An 18611-nucleotide genomic window follows, 5' to 3' on the forward strand; every position below is an offset into this window, starting at 1 on the left:
TTAACGCGTTAATTTTTGTGTAATTAATTAATCTTAATTAACGCGTTAAAGTCCCGGCCCTAATATTTATATATATATGTGTATATATTTGCATATATATGTGTATATATATATATATATATATGTCCGCATCTGTAGCCTGTTATTGTATCATTATACCGCACTGTGAATGAATCAAAGTAAATATATAAGTGGTCATGAACACATCTGTCCATCAGACAGAAGGCTGCTGTGCCTCCTGTCATCATTAATGGACGTCTCTTTAAAATGACCGCTCAGAGGAGAGGAGTTCTCATTTCTCTAACCGCCTGCTGCTTGCTCTCCTCGACTCCTCCGCTCGCATCTCCTGTGGGCGGGACTAAGTCTCGAGGATAGGAGACAAGGAGGGGAGTTGAGTTGAAATAGAGAATTTTATTTATTTATTAGACCCATGGTTTTACCACCTTAAATTGCCTTGGTTTTTTTGTTGTTTAATGTGGGCACAGTGAATGAGTGAGTGAAGCTTTTTGAACATTAAAGCATGGAGACATATCACAGTAGAGACACTACATACTGATATGAATCTGAAAATAAGCGTAGTATGTCCTTTAAGTTTACGTCATTTTATCCTTAAGTACATTTTTATATTTGTCCACTTTTAGATGAGTTCTTTTAGGGAATTAATTTTCTTAAAAGTTGAATTGCTTTCCTTATTAGGGTTTCATCATCTTGCCAAATTGGCCTTTTGTTTCTTGGAGTTTTCTCTCTTTTGTAAACAAGGTCTCGACCCAAATGTATTCGTACCAAAAATAAGATGACTATATATACCAAATCATTTGATAGTCCAACACACAGGGATGCTCCTCTGCAGTCAGCTCTTTGAGGCTTATGAAAGATTGACATGAATGCAGCAAAAATACCAACAAATCCAAAGTGCTCCTGTGGGGATTGTCCACAGTACTGAATGTATGCAAGTAGCTTTGGATAAAAGCATCTAACAAATGACATGTAATGTAATCGTATAACCTCAGTTTTCAGTCCGTGAAAAATGACCTCAAGACAACGTGAAAACATGCCAGAGCTAGACTGGAATGTGCTGCGTTCAAAACAAAGATCTTATCCAATTCAGAATCCAAACCTCAATCAGGAATCTGTGGAAGGACTTCAAAATGCACTGAAGTCTCCATGCAACGCGACAGAGGACAATAGGACGAGTGTTCAGAAACCCGCCAGACCAATTCCACAAACACTCGAAGCTCAAATTGCTTTCCAAAAAGGTGCTTCAGCTACAGCAGGACGTGAGAATACGTAAGCCACCAGTTATACATATATATTTAATGTAAACCACTTGTAGTTAGAGCTGCAACGATTTGTAAATGTACTGAAATGATAAAAGCGCTCTTCTAGTTTTCTGCGAGCCAAAGCACCTCGAAAGGAACGATTTACACATTTAAACCGCTCAATGTGGTGCACAATATGGAGCTAAAATACCCTTTCATGCATAAAATGTGGTTTTCAGAGTCTTGAACATTGACGTTTCCTGCTTCGTTATCATATTACAAGTAAATAGTTTGTTTTTATCATGAAAAACAAGATGTTTTAAGACAAATTGTACTTTTAGAAGCTTGGATTTAATTCATTTATGCTATTTTTTGCCTTTTTTAAAGTTCCAACCATTAATTAAGAAACTAATTGGCAGATCAATTGATAAAATAGTAGCATGCAGACAATACATTACATTTCTGTGGATCCGTGTCGAAAAGCCTCGATACATCCACCACTAAATCTGGCATTGCAAATAATTAATTCCTTGTGCAACTGGTCTTCCATGTTTGTCGAAGGTTGATGCATTTTATAGTCCATCATATTTCTTATGCTCCCATCTGTGCAAGCCATTAAAAAAAACAGTCAAGTGAGCCAATTCTGCTTTCCAATTGTGGAACTGCTTCGACAGGCTTGGCACAGCAACAGTATCTCACTCATATTAAAATAGAAACATGAATAAGATTGCGTCATGGATCGTTTTAAAACCTTGAATATCTCAAAATGCGCCACAAACAAGGAGAAAAATCAGGCCAAATTGCAATTTTAGTGATTTATTTGTACAATAGGGATCGCAATGTACAAATACCCCAGCTCAGATGTAAAGGCAGGAACATAAGAGCATTTTTTGTTTCCTTCTGCTTGACATCCCTTGAATCTCACCGAGAGCTTAGACTGATGGAAACAGATGCCAAGAAAATAACAAAAATCTAAAATAATAAATAAAGCAGCTACAAATTAACATTTACAAGGCAGGAGGAGACCATCCCAACTTTGAGCGTTCAGCAAATTAACAAAGGCAAAATATAAACTAAGAAATATCATGTCCCAGATTTAACTGACCAACCTTATGGCCTCAGTTTAAATAACATATACAAAAAGAAAAAGTGAACTCACAGTAGACGAATACAGAAAGGCATATGGTGATATCTCTATCAGGTCCATGCACCTATGCCACTTACATTACTTACATTTACACACCATCCACAGACAATGTTGTGAGCTTTTACACACAAGACAGGACACTTTCAATCAAATAAAAAAGTTAAAGTGAAATTCCCTTTTCCACCCCTCCCCCATGTAAAACAAGATTAAACCGCAATGGAGATGAAAGTCCATTTCAAAAAGCAAGATCACTTTACATCCACTCAAATGCCCATTAGTAAATCACTAATGCAGCCAACTCAAAACGTTGTATAAAAATATAACAAAGACTGAAAACTGATGCACTCAACAAAAATATATCTACACAGTCTCAAATGTGGGGTGAAGGGGAGGGGGTTCAAGAACTGCTCAAATTTCCAATTTTTTCTCTTTCTGGGGGGATAAGAAGGAATGGATGCTCCACATGATCAAGTCTGAGTCGCGGCGCTTTTTCCCCGCTCTGCCACGGTGACAAAGTGAAATCCTCGGGTGCCGTCGGGACCCCTGGGCAGCCTCGTGACCCCCGGAGGAAGACCATCTGCGTTCTGCATCTTCCTCCCCATCATGGGACTCCCCACCGGACTGCTCTCCTGGGACGCCACTTGTTTACGCCTCTGAACCCACGGACTCCCTGAGGGTGTGAGGCTACTGTCCGACGAGTAATCCGCCCAGCGACGCCCCGCCTCAGGGCTCAGACGGCCCTCGCTGGCTAACGGAGACTTGTGGGGGGATTTCCTCTGAGCACAGGGGCTGGCACGGGGGCTCGACCAGGGGCTGTTTCGCGGAGAAATCACAGGACTGAGGTGATTGTTCTGCTGGAAGTTGACCCCTGCGGTGGTGGGGCTGAGCTTGTTGCAGGACTGGGACTTCCTGGCGAGGCGAGGGGACGTCGGGGTGCTTTCGGTTTCCGAGGAGCTGCATGCCGAGTCGTCTCCGTGATATTGGAGTTCACGAACTCTGCTGTTCAGCGAGCGACTTTTACGCATCCCTCCTTCCTCCCGAGGACGCTCTTTCGGGACCTTCTTCTTGGGAGGCTTGGTGCCGATCAGGACCACCTTCAACCTGTGAGAAGAATCAATATATCAACTGTTACTATGTGTTTTATTAGGTAATTTGTTTAGCCATATAATATGTTATGAAAGGATGTTTTTTATTAAATACAATTTTAAGCATCAGTTTGCACGTACTACTTTAAAGCAAAGAAGTGGAATTCTTTGCCGAATGAAGAAAATTGTTATGTTTAAGAAAATGTATAAAGAAACCAAATTAGACAGTATGAAGTTGACTTTCGGTTGTGTTCTGGTTTTATGTTTCAGTAGATATATTGCTTTTTTATGGTTATTTCATTATTTTGTTGTTATTGTTTTTAAGAAGGGGCAGGTAAAATAAGATGATTTTATTCTCCCTGCTCCTTTCCACCATGTGCTATAAAAATAAAAAATAAACAGTATAATGGCGCATTTCCACTACAGCGCGGTTTAAGCGTGCCGTGCCCGGCCCGTTTTTTTGGTTGCGTTTCCACTAGGGGTAGTTCCGGCTAGCAGGTACTTTTTTACAGTTTTCTGTCTCTCCAAAATGGTGGTTCTTTCCGGGCCAACAACCGGGCTGAGTATGCTAAACTAGTGAGAGAATCGCTGGCAACTACTACAACAACATGAACATATTTGACCGTGATTTAATTGTAATACACGTTTCAAAATGATGCCGAAGTAACAACATACTGATACCGGTTAGTAAGAACCATGAATTAATGCTTTGACAAGTCTGCAGACAGACAGCAGCGAAAAACCTTTTAAAATGCGTGTTTTCTGAATGGAGATCGGCTAAGCTAACGTTGTATATGCGCCGACCGTCCACACTCACAACAACGGCCTACAGACATAAATAAACCAGCGACTGTATTCACCATGACACAGGCAGTCTGTGGTTTGTACTTGTTTAACTTGTGTCTAGTTTCTGAACGGATATGAGGAGCTGTGAGCTCCGAGGGCTGACGGCTGATGTTGGTTTTGTGGTTCGCATTGAAGATGACGTCACGGCTCCGCCTACACTGCGTTACTATAGTTACTGCCCCAGTTCCTAAACTGTAATGGAAACACAGCATAAAGTGAGCCAGGCCTACCAAGGCCTAACTATACCGTACTAAGCCGTGCGAGGCCCTGCAGTGGAAAAGCGCCATTAGTGTACATGTTTTGTAAAGTCTACATGTTTTGTTTTAAAATAACTGCCATGTGTGGAATAAACAAATAAATAAACTTGACGAGAAGCTTCCTGGATTCTTTTCGGCTACTCCTCAAATGATAGAAAACGCAACAAACCCCAGGGACCCGGTGCCTCCATCCTCGCACCCTACGGCTTCGTTGGCTTTCACTGCGGCCTCCACCTCCTCAAACTCCACAATGGCGCACTCCTCGACGGCGAGCTGCGTGTAGCGGCCGCTCAGACGCTTCAGGTCCGCCGGCAGTTCCTTCCCCGGCTTCAGGACTCTGACGGAGGCGATGGCACCGTACGTGCCGAACTCTTTCAGCAACAGCTTCATCAGCTGCTCCTGCTGAGTGGCCGCTCCCTCGCTGACTCCGTTATCCTTCGTGAGCGATGCTAGCTCCGGCCACTTCTGCAGATCGCTCACCAGCAGCATGCGGCTCGGCAACGACTCGCTGGCAAAGACGGGCACTGCAGATTTACGCCGCACCTTCCGACCCTCCTCGTTCAGCTCGAGGATCTTCGAGTGTCTCAGAGCGTAAGCTGTCGTTCTCCAGTCACGAGTCAAGTGCTTCACCTGCAAAGAGACAACGCTCGTATTACATGTAGTTTGAGAGGAACATCTGAAAACAATGGAGGTCACATGATGATCCCTACAACTGCTTGACACTTCAGGTAGATAGGGTACAATTTGAGCCTGATAGAAATCATATAGAAACGTCATAATAGCTGACATTTAACATCCATAAGGTAGCATTAGCTTCACAGCAAATATATCTGTTAAAAGTGTGTTAAAATGTGCGGCAATTTGTGAGCAAAAACGATGAATTTGAAACTAAAGTCGAGTGTCTCAGAGCGTAAGCTGTCGTTCTCCAGTCACGAGAAGTGCTTCACCTGCAAAGAGACAACGCTCGTGTTATAGGGGTGAGGTGATGAGTAGTTTGAGAGGAACATCTGAAAAAAATGAGGTCACATGGAGGCGTGTGGCGCAGTGGGTTGTGCATCGGTGTTCGGATCAGGGGTCACAGGTTCAAACCCCACTGCAGTCAGCATGTCGTTGTGTCCCTGAGACACTTCACCCCAAATTGCTCCTGTGGGGATTGCCCACAGTATTGAGTATGTAAGTCGCTTTGGATAAAAGCGTCTAACAAGTAACTTGTAATGATCCCTACAACTGCTTGACACTATAAGTGGTTGGGTAACATTTGAGCCTGATAGACACCACATAGAAACTCCCCCAGGTCATGTCTAACAGTAAGACTAATCTGTTTTGTATTAAAAGTTTTCTGAAAGGCAATGTTAAATATGCAAATGAGGCATTATTTCGTCAAATATGGCTAATTTGTAAATGTTTCAGTAACAGAAATCTATTAAATCAAGAAATACTGTCAACGGCTAAAAGGCTGTATTTTTGGGGAACAACATGTTCTATAAATCAGGATATAAATGCTAAATGCATAAAGGCCTCTGTTATAACCTTCAGAATATAGATTGGAATAAAACTGGAAAGTAGTTTCAGACAGAGGGTGAAAAGAGGTGCTGCAGCACAGGCAGTATGAGAAAAATAGAGCTTTTTGAACATTAAAGCATGGAGACATGTAGAGACACTACATACTGATATGAGCATAAAAGGGCCCTTTAAGACAGGTTTCCTCAAGTTTTATGGTTATATATGGAAATTACGCATTTTCTAATTTATTGTTGTAAAAGAAAAAGCCTCAAATGAATTGCCTGAAGCATCTCGAGTTATAGTATAAAGAAATCAATCACTGACGCCTTCCTGTCGGTCACACTTCCTGAATAAATATCTGGACCAAACATCCTGGTTTCACCTCCATTACTGTATCATCAGCTTGGATTTCCAATGCGTCACCGTGTCCTCAAGCCTCAAAGTGAATCATTGTTTACATTAAAAACGAGCGTGAGTGTTCGTGTTTGGACTTGGATCATTTGTGGCATTAACAGTTTTTTTTAAAAACACAACCAAACAAGTCTTCATGCACAGGCCAGAGTAACAGCAGCTGTTGTGAATCATTGTGAGAAAAAAATCCTTGCACCCCAAACACCTAGTCATGTTGACACTAGCAACAGCCAGTTGTTCAATTCATTTCCCATGACTCTGCACGTCATTGGGAATTACAAATAGCTATTTTAACACATCTTCTCAACCCTGCTTTAACTCCAATGTGTGCATTTTGATCTGCGATCAAATGTCTAGTATGTAAATCTGTGGCTGGACATTATATTCAGTCAGAAATCAGCACATTAATGTGCAACATAATATATAATTACTGAATGTCCACATGAAGTCGCCTCCCCCTCAGTTGATTGATATAATTGAGCCGCCTATGGCCTCGCACACATATACAGCAGGAGGGGTGAACACTGTTCCCAAAACTATTTGAGGTCTACTAGAATAGATTTACATTGTTCAATGTTCCAAACTCACATTGGTTTCTCACAGCATCTCTGTATAGTATGTGTATTCACTCTGTGTCCTAAACGGCTTGTTGGAGCTCCTGCCCCCCCCTCCCTGTAAGCCCAGTGGCCGTCTGCGAGACACAGCTAAACCGAGCCCAAAACCAGCCCGAACACACCCCCACCCGCAGCCTGGCTGGGAGTTTGTGTGTGTGCTCACACACACACCGACTCACAGCCTCGCCGCGTCCCGCCGTCTCAGGGAGGAGAAATCGGCGACGCTGCAGCTGAGAAAAGATTGAGTGTGTGTGGGAGGAAGATTGATCAATTTGGACCAATCCGCGGACTTAACGTAACGGCTCCACGGATTTGTCCCTTTGGACCAATGTATCCATTTGGACCAATGTGTCCATTTGGGTATGGGCACGTCACTGTACTGTTAGAGATTTAAAGGGATATCTGGTCCGCTTTTCAAATCTCCGCGCGTCCCTATCAAGCTGGTTAATACAGGAAGGAATCCAGAGCTACCAAGTAACCGTTAATCTACTTTAATGGTAATATGACAATGCAATACAATCAATACAGTACAAATTCAATACAGTTAATCTTTGGGATCCCGAATTTACCTGCACGTGAGCCTGCCAGAGGAAAGCGGCTGAACACCGCGTCTGTGTTTATACTCTTTGACAATGGGAGGAGTTATCAGATCCTCCCATTTGGACCTCCTTGATTGGCAGCCCCAAATATCCCTAACACCTTAGACCTTAGGTTTCCCCAATCACTGTAGCTAGATCTAAGTTGAATGCAACTCAAGACATGCTCTCACCTTCCCCCATCTTCCTTTGTCCTCAAAAACACATGTCAACAGGCCCCAAATCCAGCTCACAGTTTTACCCAAATTATTCCCATTTTAAGCTTATCCATAGTTTGCTAACATGAATAAATACAAATATTTCACTACAGTACCCAGGAAGAAAAAAATGGAAAAAGAGAAATCTCCAACGAGGCGTTCTGGGGCAGCATAGACAGGTCTTTTCTATGTTAGAGATTTACTCGCTACAGGTTGTACTTTGAGGGTTTGTGACTTTACAGACCGTTTACATGCAGAAAAAGCTTCATAGCAACAAGGGGACGGGTAATGACCAGAAAAGCATGACATGGGACCTTTAGAGGTCCCCTATTATGCAAAATTCACTTCTTCACGTCTCTTCTACATCAACATGTGTCCCCTCTTCTTCATGTCTCTTCTACATCAACATGTGTCCCCTCTTCTTCATGTCTCTTCTACATCAACATGTGTCCCCTCTTCTTCATGTCTTTTCTACATCAACATGTGACCCCTCTTCTTCATGTCTCTTCTACATCAACATGTGTCCCCTCTTCTTCATGTCTCTTCTACATCAACATGTGTCCCCACTTCTTCATGTCTCTTCTACATCAACATGTGTCCCCTCTGTGGAAAGAGACTCTGAAAGTTTCAGGAACAAAGATTCTCTCTCTTTTTGATCCATTTCTATAAAAACCTGTCTGAAAATGAGCTGATCAGATTTTGGCCACTTTATGATGTCATAACGATGTTTTGGCTTGAGTAACCATTAGCCAATCACCACCAAGGTAACACCCCCCCCCCCCCCCCCCCCCCCCCCCCCTTTATCACCTGAATCTCCTCCTAGAGCACCATTGAGTTCTTTGTAACCAAATCTCTCTCAGAGGGGCGTGGGGAGGGGCTCCTTATTTTTCATCTAAAGTAACAGACAGAGAATCAGCACTTTGGAAACAGGGCTGAAACAGAGGGGATTATGGGTAATGCTGCAATGATCTGTTTGGTGTTTGGAGCCAAACACTTCAGAGACATGTTCTGTATATACTTGAGACCTATGATATATTGATGAAAAACAGTGTAATAGGGGACCTTTAAAATACCACCCCCCACACACACACACTATCCAAGTGTTTTGGAGCTATGGTTACCTTTTTGAAGGAAGTGAGCAGCTTGACGCTCACGAAGCCCAGTTTGTTACGCCGGACGTGTTTCAGCAGGAAGGCGTCGTGCTCCAGGTTCTCGTCCGACAGGTAGTACTCGATCTGAGTCACAAGCTTCTGGATCAGCTCCAAGTCTGGGGGCTGCCAGCTGTCCTCCTCCAGCTCCCCCCCGCTGGTCCCTGCACCGCTGTGTGACGACAACATGGTCAATCAAAGTTCATTTATAAAGCCAAATATCACACATTTTAACATTCCTCTCACGGGGGGTTTCCAGTGTGAACAGAATACGAGTCATGGTCAGCTCTTCATGTTGTATCAATAAAACATTAGAATGCTTTACATTAAAAGTCACACATTTCTGTTGCACTTCATCTTAATGCTCTTAATGTAGTAAAACACTTTGAACTGACATGTGTTGAAACGTGTTATATAAAAGAAACTTGCCTAAACTTTTTATAGAGCTGCAAAGATAAGTCAACACATTGATTATCACCAAATGTGTTTCATAATTTTAAAAATGGCAGAAAAGGAGGTTTTTAGCCACACAAGATTCATTTCTCCGTTTCAAAAATGTTTAAAACCAATATCTTCTTGCAACAGCATTTTGAAATCCTTTTTGTTCTTTAGGACACAAGGGACTATTTTCGCTTTATAAAGTTCATTATATTTTAAGAAAAACACAGTTTGATAAAGGGCTACATCACAGAAACTACAAGGAGCACAATCCTGGATCTGTAAACACATATCAAAAGATGTGTGCACACAGTCAACATGTCGATGTATCCTTGGGCAAGATACTTAACCCTGAGTTGCTCCCGATGGCCAACGGTGTGTGAATGTTAGGTCCTAGAGTAAGGAACACTGCTCTGTATGAATGAGTGTGAATGGGTGGGTGACATGTAGTAAGTAAAGCCCTTTGAGGGGTCTTAAAGACTGGATACAGCACTATATAAGTACAGCCCATTTACATACACAAATGGTTAATATGGATGACATTCAAAAAATCCCATGTAAGGGTCTTTCCTCAATGTTGCAAAAAGATATTGCTCTGACTTTTGACAAAAGTGGATGTTTTTTATGCCATCTGGAAATGAGTAAAGATATAATCAATGTATTTTATCAAGTGCTTTTAGAGGTGCTAAAATACAAAGTCTATATTTAAAAACAAGCTAATTATTACTTTCATAAAGTACACGATTTCAAGACTTTAAACCAAGATCAACAACACCATTACGAGATATAATCTATGCTTACTATCATATCTTTATTCTGCTCCTGCTATGACTCCTGAATTTCAACCGGATCAATTAAGGTCCATCTTATCGTATGTGCACATATGGGTTAAACCAATAAGCCATAGTTTGTGACTTGGCCTTTGAGAATATATGATGGGCATTTTTCACTATATTCGGACATTAATTAACTAAACGACGAATGGAGAAAATAATCAATGACGGAAACAATGTGAGGTTGCAGCGCTGCTCTCTTCCTTTCGTTAACACAGTACGCCTGAGGATTCGGCAGAAATGCTTCCTCATCCTACATTTCCCAAGCTGCGTCTCCCCCAGACCTCGGTGTAACACCAGCCCTCAAACTGCCATGCCCTCCATCTGAAGGGTGCAGAGTCACAGGCTCTCCCTCCCACTCAGAGTATGGTGGAATCACCAAGACAACGTCACGCAAATCTACACGAAAAACTGGTACCAGAGCTGCACAGCTGAAGCTTTCAGGGCTCAATGAGATGTCAGTGAGGCGCCTGTGTGAAGCTGCGAGGAAGGTAGCTTTGTTGCAGATTACAGTGAGGGTCTGAATGCATTTTCGTGGATGACTCATCACGTCCTCCCCTCCTTTTCCTCCCGCGCACACCCTCAGTCAACAGCTCTCCAGCCTGACGTACCGCACAGCAAACTGCAGGACTTCAGATATACAGACGAGGCTTTTAGAGAGAATACCTTCACTGTCAATACCTCATTTTAATATTTCAATTGAAGAAAATGCAGCAGAGATATGCTGGTAATTAACTTCCGAGTGAGTATGCAGAGAAGTCTCTGGAGGAATGTAGCAGGAATATTAACAGCAACATGCTGACTGTGCACTTTTCTTTATCAGTACATGCTCCCTGGTTTGTTTTAATAAATGCTAGAGCATGCACACAAACTGAGGAGAGACACAAGAATATTTGATATAAATCATCTCACTTTTTGAGATTAATGTACAAGATTCTTGGAACAATGTTTGGAGACAAATAAACATTATTTTTTTAAGTTGTTGAACATTTTGCTTTGATGATTTCAAAAAAGGTGGTTTTTCCAGATATGATTAAATGTATGCTTAAGATGTACGATTGTGTGTGACTCAAATCTAAAGGCGGATATAACAATACAAGCTAAGATAAAGAACGATAACTGCATAAAAACTAATGGGAAATTGAACTTATCTGATTGGAAACAAACACTTGCTTCCTCTCAGATGTTTAATGATCTTTGAATGCCTCCTGTGTATCCGGTGCTGCAGCAGCTCTTTAAGTCACAGCAACATTAAGGTGTGACCTGCAGGCTTGCGATGGACGGAGAGATTTATTCTCCCCACTGGCCTTTCTGTCACTGACTCACTCTTTGCGCACGCAGTCCGAGTATAGGAAACTTATAGGCTGGAGGGTAAAAATAGCCGGCCATGATGCAGGGGACTTGGATTAAAGTGAAGGTGCAATCCTTTGTCTCTCAGGTGCCTACAGGTGGTTACACACTCCCAACCGGGGTGATAATAACAGCCCTCAGGCGTTTGTGAGGATGTACACACCCAATTGTGGTCATTTATTGCCCTATTTACCCATTGTAGTGTTTCTTTGTTACACCTGTCATGATTATAGTTATTTGTGCGGCTTCTTTCTACATTACTGACATTCTTCCAGGGCCAAATGTACCCACGCTGCATGTGCCGGCAGGGCTAATACATGATCAAATCTGACTCAGATGAAATGCTTAGGATGCATAACCATCGATGCAAAGCAGGAAACCCCTCACTCACCCTGTAACCTCACTGAACCCACTCTGCCTTTATTTGAGGTACTTTACTCACATTTACTCATATAACATAACACCTTTGAGAAATAAGGAAGTCAAAGTGTGTCAAAGACAGGAAAATTGTTTATTTCTAGCCAAATGAGATGATTTTTACTTTTGCCGAATGAACATTTCCTCTCTGTTGGAAGAATGAAGGAATTCTGATTCTTGTTTAGAGCAGAAACTCAAAGCAGGTTTGTCTTGTCTTTGTTGAACCCAGTCTGCCTTTGTTTGACAGACTGTACTCACATTTAACACTTTTGAGAAATATGGAAGTAAAAGTGAGTTAAAACCAGAAGAGTTTCATTTTGACCAAACGAGATTATTGACCTAAATGTACCTTTATTGTTCTTGCCCAGTGGTGTAAAGTAATGTTGTTCAACTAGTGTATAATTTTGAGATACTAATACTTTACATGAGTATATACATTTTGTGCCAATTCATACGTCTACCCCACTAAAATTCAGAGGTTAATCGTGTACTTTTACTCCACAACATTTATCTGTATTACTTTGCAGATTTGGATTAATGATATTAAACATAAGCAACATTTAATAAATAAAGCCTACCTTATACAAAGGAATTATAATGAGCTCTACCTTTACCAACTGTGATAAACACATTAATGCATCAATAATTATAATCAAAACATATGATATAATTATTAGAACATTGGCCAATCTGCATAATGAGTACTTTAAGTATATTTTGATGCTAATACTTTTACTGAGTAACATTCGCAATGCAGGACTTTTACTTAGAATTCCTACAATGTGGTATTTCTAATTGTACTTAAGAACAAGATCTGAGTAGGCCTAATTCCCAATTGTGTCAACGCCAGGGAAACTGTTTCCTATTAACCAATTGAGATAATTGACTTGCATTTAACCTCATTGCTGTTACTGCTGATACCCCAAGCGTCCCTGACTAACACAACTCAAAGTAGAGACTCAAACCTGGATTTGTCATGTCTCCCGTACTCGTCCTCACTACAGCTGCCCCCGAGGAAGTCAATAATGCTCGGGGACACCTCCACGGGCTCCTCGTCCTCCTCCGCCGCCTGGATGGCCACTGTGATCGTCACCGTCCCCATCTCCTGAGAGTGCTGATCCACGGTGATTACCTCATCGAAGCCGTGCTCCGCTGACGCATCCAGGACGCACTGGTTCAGGATGGGGCTCTCCGTGGACCCGCTCATGTTCCCGGAACAAGGCAAGGTGCCTCCAGAAGCAGCAGAAGCAGAAATGCCTCCCTGGAAACCTCTACTCTCGCTCGGCTCGAAGGCACACACAGGGTACGGGGCGCGTAAAGCTGCTCGACGCTTCTTCGGGCACCAGTGATGGCGGAGAAGGACCCAAGGGGCTCCGAAGACGCGCTCCACGGCTTGCCAAAGACCCCCGATCCAGGAGGGGCTTGAGGCAGAAGCCAGCGAGACGCAGCCTGCAGGAGCTGGAGACACCGAGCTGGAGCCTCCTTGGGCTTCTACCGCTGCTAGTGGTGCTACTTCCTCATATGTAAGAGGCTTACTGCCTTTGAAACGAGCTCTGGGATTGGGCTCCTCGCTCACACTGCCAGCCCACAAGCACACGCTGACACAAAGCCAAGAGGGAGGCAGCAGGAAGGAGAGGCAGCGCATGAAGGCGTTCACCAAGGCGTGCATGTTATACCTCTTTCTCTTTTTTTCATACGTAGATTTTTTTCTCCCACACACTGTGTTGTTGTATTTATCTGTGAGGACACGAGAGGCCGATTTACGTGGATCTAAGTAAGGGAGCACATTCACGTGGTGTTCATCTATTAATTGGCAAACTGCCGTGTCAAGGACGACCCCTTTTCTCTAATGAGATAATAGGCTCTCAGCCGGGTGGCACGCGATGAGGCAAGTGCTGTTTGTTTGTGCCGCGAGGAAACACACATATTAATACATTCCTATGCATAGAGGCCAGAGCAGATATTGCAAATACTTAGGAGATCAGACATCCATATTATTTAGAGCTGACCACGCCTACAAAGACACAAATCAATAATTTATGTATTTATTCCACATTATATATTAAATATTATGAATCTGTTCACATAAGAGCTACGACGATAAGTCACATATTAAATAAGACAATTGACAAAGATAAGGTCATTTCCCATGCAGAAATGGTATAAAGAATTGTGTTTTCAGCCAAAATTATTGAGATATCCGGATTTTCGCTGTTTTATTTTTAAATGAATCTGAATATTTTTGGGTTGGGTCTAAAGACATTTAAAGTGAAATTGACATTATTTATTATTTTCTGACATTATAAAGGCCACATGATGAATACATTATTCTAAAGAATATTCTGCAGATTAATCGATAATGTCAATAATCATAAATTGCTTATTTAGTTATATGTTATATTTATATTTTCCTGGGAATGTTTCAGAAAACATTTTTTTATTATTTAGTTATACTGAAAAGCTCTGAAATTATTATAAGAATATTGACACTAAAATATCATATTATAATCTCACATCAAAGTCAAAATTCCCAGACACAATACTGAGGACATGACCTTATACTATCCTCAATGATAACTGTTCATTGTATGATTCAGTCCTATGAGACGAATCGCTAAAATATAAGTAGAGTAAACATGATTATTGATTTGTCTCAGAGACCCACTGAGACATCCATACGCCAACATGCGGGATCCTTTCCAGAACCACTGCTTTCATTGATGCTGATGTGAACATGTGTCGGTGTTCAGAGAGAGCATTCATATTACTACAGTCATCTAAATATGTCTGCTGTCCATTTTCATAGCTGCTAGTTGGCCTCCATCCTAACAGCCGTGTAAATCACCCTGCATGAAATATCTGCACCCCTCCCCAGCCGGGCTCACAGCTGGTGGGCAGTCTGACTCACTCTCTGCACCACATGCTACACAATGCTCCAGTTTGTGTACAATGCAAGAGGGGGGTGAGGAAGAGATTGGCAAAAATGAGCCGAGGTTTCGTATTGAGGACTGATTTCTTTTGTCAGATGAAGCCACATTTTCCTCCAGCCGGGTCATTGCTTCCATCAACGAGGTTATGCGTTTCAGTTTGTCAGCGTTACGAGAAAAACTATTGGCCCCATTTTCATGAAGCTTGGTGGAAGGGTGAAGCATATGGAGGAAGCTATTACATGTTGGAATGGATCAAGTAATTGGGCGGATACAGAAATACGTTTTTACTTGGACAAGGTCATTCTCCAAATGCCACTTTCAACTGTTTCCAAAGCAAAAACATGTGTTTCCAAGATGTTCTAGTAACACGCCTTATTCTGCATTGTTGAATTGTGAACCCATTTCTATGAACAATCAATTTCCTGAACAGAATGAAGATGAAGCTGTTTGTGAAACAAGGAAGTGAAGTCAGGACGGCGCTGTTAGCACCTGCTGATCACTTCCTATTTTTTCCACGCGTGACGTAGATGTCCCAGTTTGAAGAGATGGCCTCCTTTCAACCATCTGCCCACAATGCGTGCAAAAGAAACCACAAACATGGCTTTTGAAAGGTCTCTTTCAGTATACAATACAAACTGCTGTACAGCCTCCAACATGTCCATTTAATCTCAACAAATCCAAAGAAGGGGAACTTCATGAACTCAGGATGTAATACTTATTACGTTTATCTAGTTTGACTATACGCTGGAAACTAAGTGCCTTTCTTAATCCCTGTCTGGGCAATGCTTTCTAACATGCACCATTGCTCTTTAATTCTTTCACAATTACCATTTGCCCGCTGCTATTGCATCACTATCTCTTCAAAGAAACATCTCTCTTTGAATTGTCTCTCCTAAGGATTCTCCTGCAGAGGATGTGCCTTCCTTTCTACTTCCTTTCCATGTCCCTTACAGTATATGCTTTTCAGTAGTTTTTTTTTTAATGATTCCAGTCTTGGACCAACTAGTTTATTTAAATGAACCTTTCTTTATGAGAGTCTGATTTGATCCTATTGATACTATTAAGCTTAGATGAGTATTTCTCCATTCTGTGACCTTAAAGTCTAACTTTAAAATGTTCATATTGTTTCTGTTTACTGTTTGACGGTACAGTAGGTGTCCAAGGAAGCGTATTTGCAGAAGATGAGTACAGACACATCCTATTAAGATCTGTTCATTTACTGTTTAGTACAAAAGGGGGCGTTGGTGAACTCCAGTTCGAAACCCGCTCCCGCCCCACTGCGTCAGGCCGTTGTGTCCTTGGGCAAGACACTTCACCCGAATTTGCTCCTGTGGGTATTGTCCACAGTAGATGACCATTACATGTATGTATGATCTGTATGTGTAATGTGTATATGTAAAGCGCTTTGAGAGTCATTGATAAAGCGCTATAATAAATATAAGGATTATTATTATTATATAAAGAGTATTCATTATACTATCTTTAAGACCAATCCTGCTACACTGCTACAGCAATGAACACTTTGGTTTAGACTGAAATATCTCAACAACTATTTCATAAATTGTGAGTATTAGTATTTAGTATTAGTAGTAATACTTCAGTGATCCACTGGCTTTTCCTTTGGCATCACCGTGAGGTTGACATTTGTGATTTTGACTGAAATATCTTATAGTAACTTTTGGACAGTGTCCCTTGAAATGTGTTTTAGGTTTTCATTGTTCACATTCTAATGTTAGCATGCCAAACTATGGGAACAAGGTAAACATTACAGCTGCTATAGACATCAGCATGTTAGCTTTCTCGTTCTGAGCATGGTAGCTATAATTTAGTTTCAAGCATTACTGGGCCATAGTTCAGCCGCACAAAGCTGCTAGCATGACTGTTGACTCACTTCTCACTGCAAATACCACTAGCATGATATCTGTATTACAAACAGGTTTAAATGCCACAGATCCACGAGCAGTTCATCAGCTCGCTCGATTTCCATTGTTAAAACCTGCCCTACCACTTGCATAGCTGCAGTCATTGTTGTTGTTAGCGGGAGGTATAGCGACGGGGAATCTGCTGACTCAATTTTGGCCGCAGTGTGAAGTTTCAACAAATCATTTTTGAATTCAAAAAGTTATTCTTAAAATGTATTTTAACTCACAGAAGCTCTCCGCTATTTCTATTTGTTTTTATATCGGACAGGGAAAGCTAATTTTGGGAAGAAACAGAGAACATCATCATAAAGACAGGTCGTAATATATCAGTATTATTGTGTTTTTCATTTTTTGTAATATCAGGCTTCTTAAAGGTGGGGTAGGAAAGTTTGAGAAACCGGCTCGAGATACACTTTTTGTTATATTCCATGGAATGCTCTTAACATCCCGATAGCAATGAATATCTGAAGTGCTTTGACAATAAATACATACAAAAATGTCATCAGTGGAAGCCGTGGCGCTGTAAAAAGCACGACCAATCATCTGAGCCGGCCGGCTAAAGTAACTGGATGGCCTACCTGCCTGTCAGCCTTCCATCTGTGCACACACTTATCTCGTGCCCTCATTGGTCATGTGCGCGTTCGTGTGTGTTGGAGGAGGGGCTCTGGAAGGAAGTGTATTTTCAAATTCTAGCGCACTCGAGCTGGTTTCTCCAAAATGACCTACCCCACCTTTAACTAACCCATTCCTTGGTTATGTTTACCTTTGATTAATTCGGGGCTCTGTCAATTCTGTGTGAGATATAAGGGCGCTCACCTATTAAACAGCTATTCCAAATTTCATTTCAGTATACCTCCCTCAAGGAATCTTAAAATTATCCTGTCTCTGTTTGAGGAATCAAACTATTGGATCATACAGTATCTGATCATTCACCATTTTGTCATGTAAGAACTGAACATGTGTATATTTGCACAGTCATGTAGACACATTTAAAACACATATGCACACACACACAGTGGTGTAGTGGGCGTTGAACGCGGGGGTACGCCGTACCCCCACTTATTTGGAGCATGATCTTTTTTTTTAATAGTCTAATAAATATAAAATCATTGCCAGTGTTATCAGTTGCAAGTGTGTATTTGTTGTAATAATGACAAAAACACAATACATTTCACAGTAATTATAATGCAAAAATAATAACGATTTCCTTAAAGAATTATGCTTCGTCATCTCGCTCGTGACCCCGCGGCGAGCTGGGGGTGTGTCAGACTGTCAGTGATACAACCACGGCCAGCTCGCCGCCCGCCGATTTTGCGGCAGCTCTTTCCCTCAAGAACCTAACCAAAAAGCTCTATAATGGCAGGCAAACATTTTTTACTTGACTTATTTTCTAAGAAGAATATCATTCACAAGAAGAAAGAGGCTAGCAGCACCGAAGCTACAAGTGAAGCTGCTACTACATCATCAGAAGAGCCGATTGTTTGGGATGACCTAATTAAAATAGCACACACACACACACACACACACACACACACACACACACACACACACACACACACACACACACACACACACACACACACACACACACACACACACACACACACACGCACTTACTTGATGTCTGCTTTCACCTATGTTGATTGTATGACTTTTGA

The 18611-nt window shown here is 41.7% G+C and overlaps 1 protein-coding gene across 1 annotated transcript; it reads right to left on the bottom strand.

Moving 5' to 3' along the window:
• Positions 1-2059: 2059 nt before the first annotated feature.
• larp6a (La ribonucleoprotein 6, translational regulator a) lies at positions 2060-13787 on the bottom strand. The gene is made up of 4 exons (XM_034200866.1): positions 13067-13787; positions 9037-9235; positions 4764-5224; positions 2060-3507 (listed from the first exon to the last, which is right to left on the bottom strand). Exons 1-4 carry the CDS (start codon positions 13768-13770, stop codon positions 2874-2876), a joined length of 1998 nt encoding a protein of 665 aa, XP_034056757.1. The 5' UTR covers positions 13771-13787; the 3' UTR covers positions 2060-2873.
• Between the last annotated feature and the right edge of the window lie 4824 nt (positions 13788-18611).

Source organism: Gymnodraco acuticeps, unplaced genomic scaffold, assembly GCF_902827175.1.
Source record: "Gymnodraco acuticeps unplaced genomic scaffold, fGymAcu1.1, whole genome shotgun sequence".
Lineage (NCBI taxonomy): Eukaryota > Metazoa > Chordata > Actinopteri > Perciformes > Bathydraconidae > Gymnodraco > Gymnodraco acuticeps.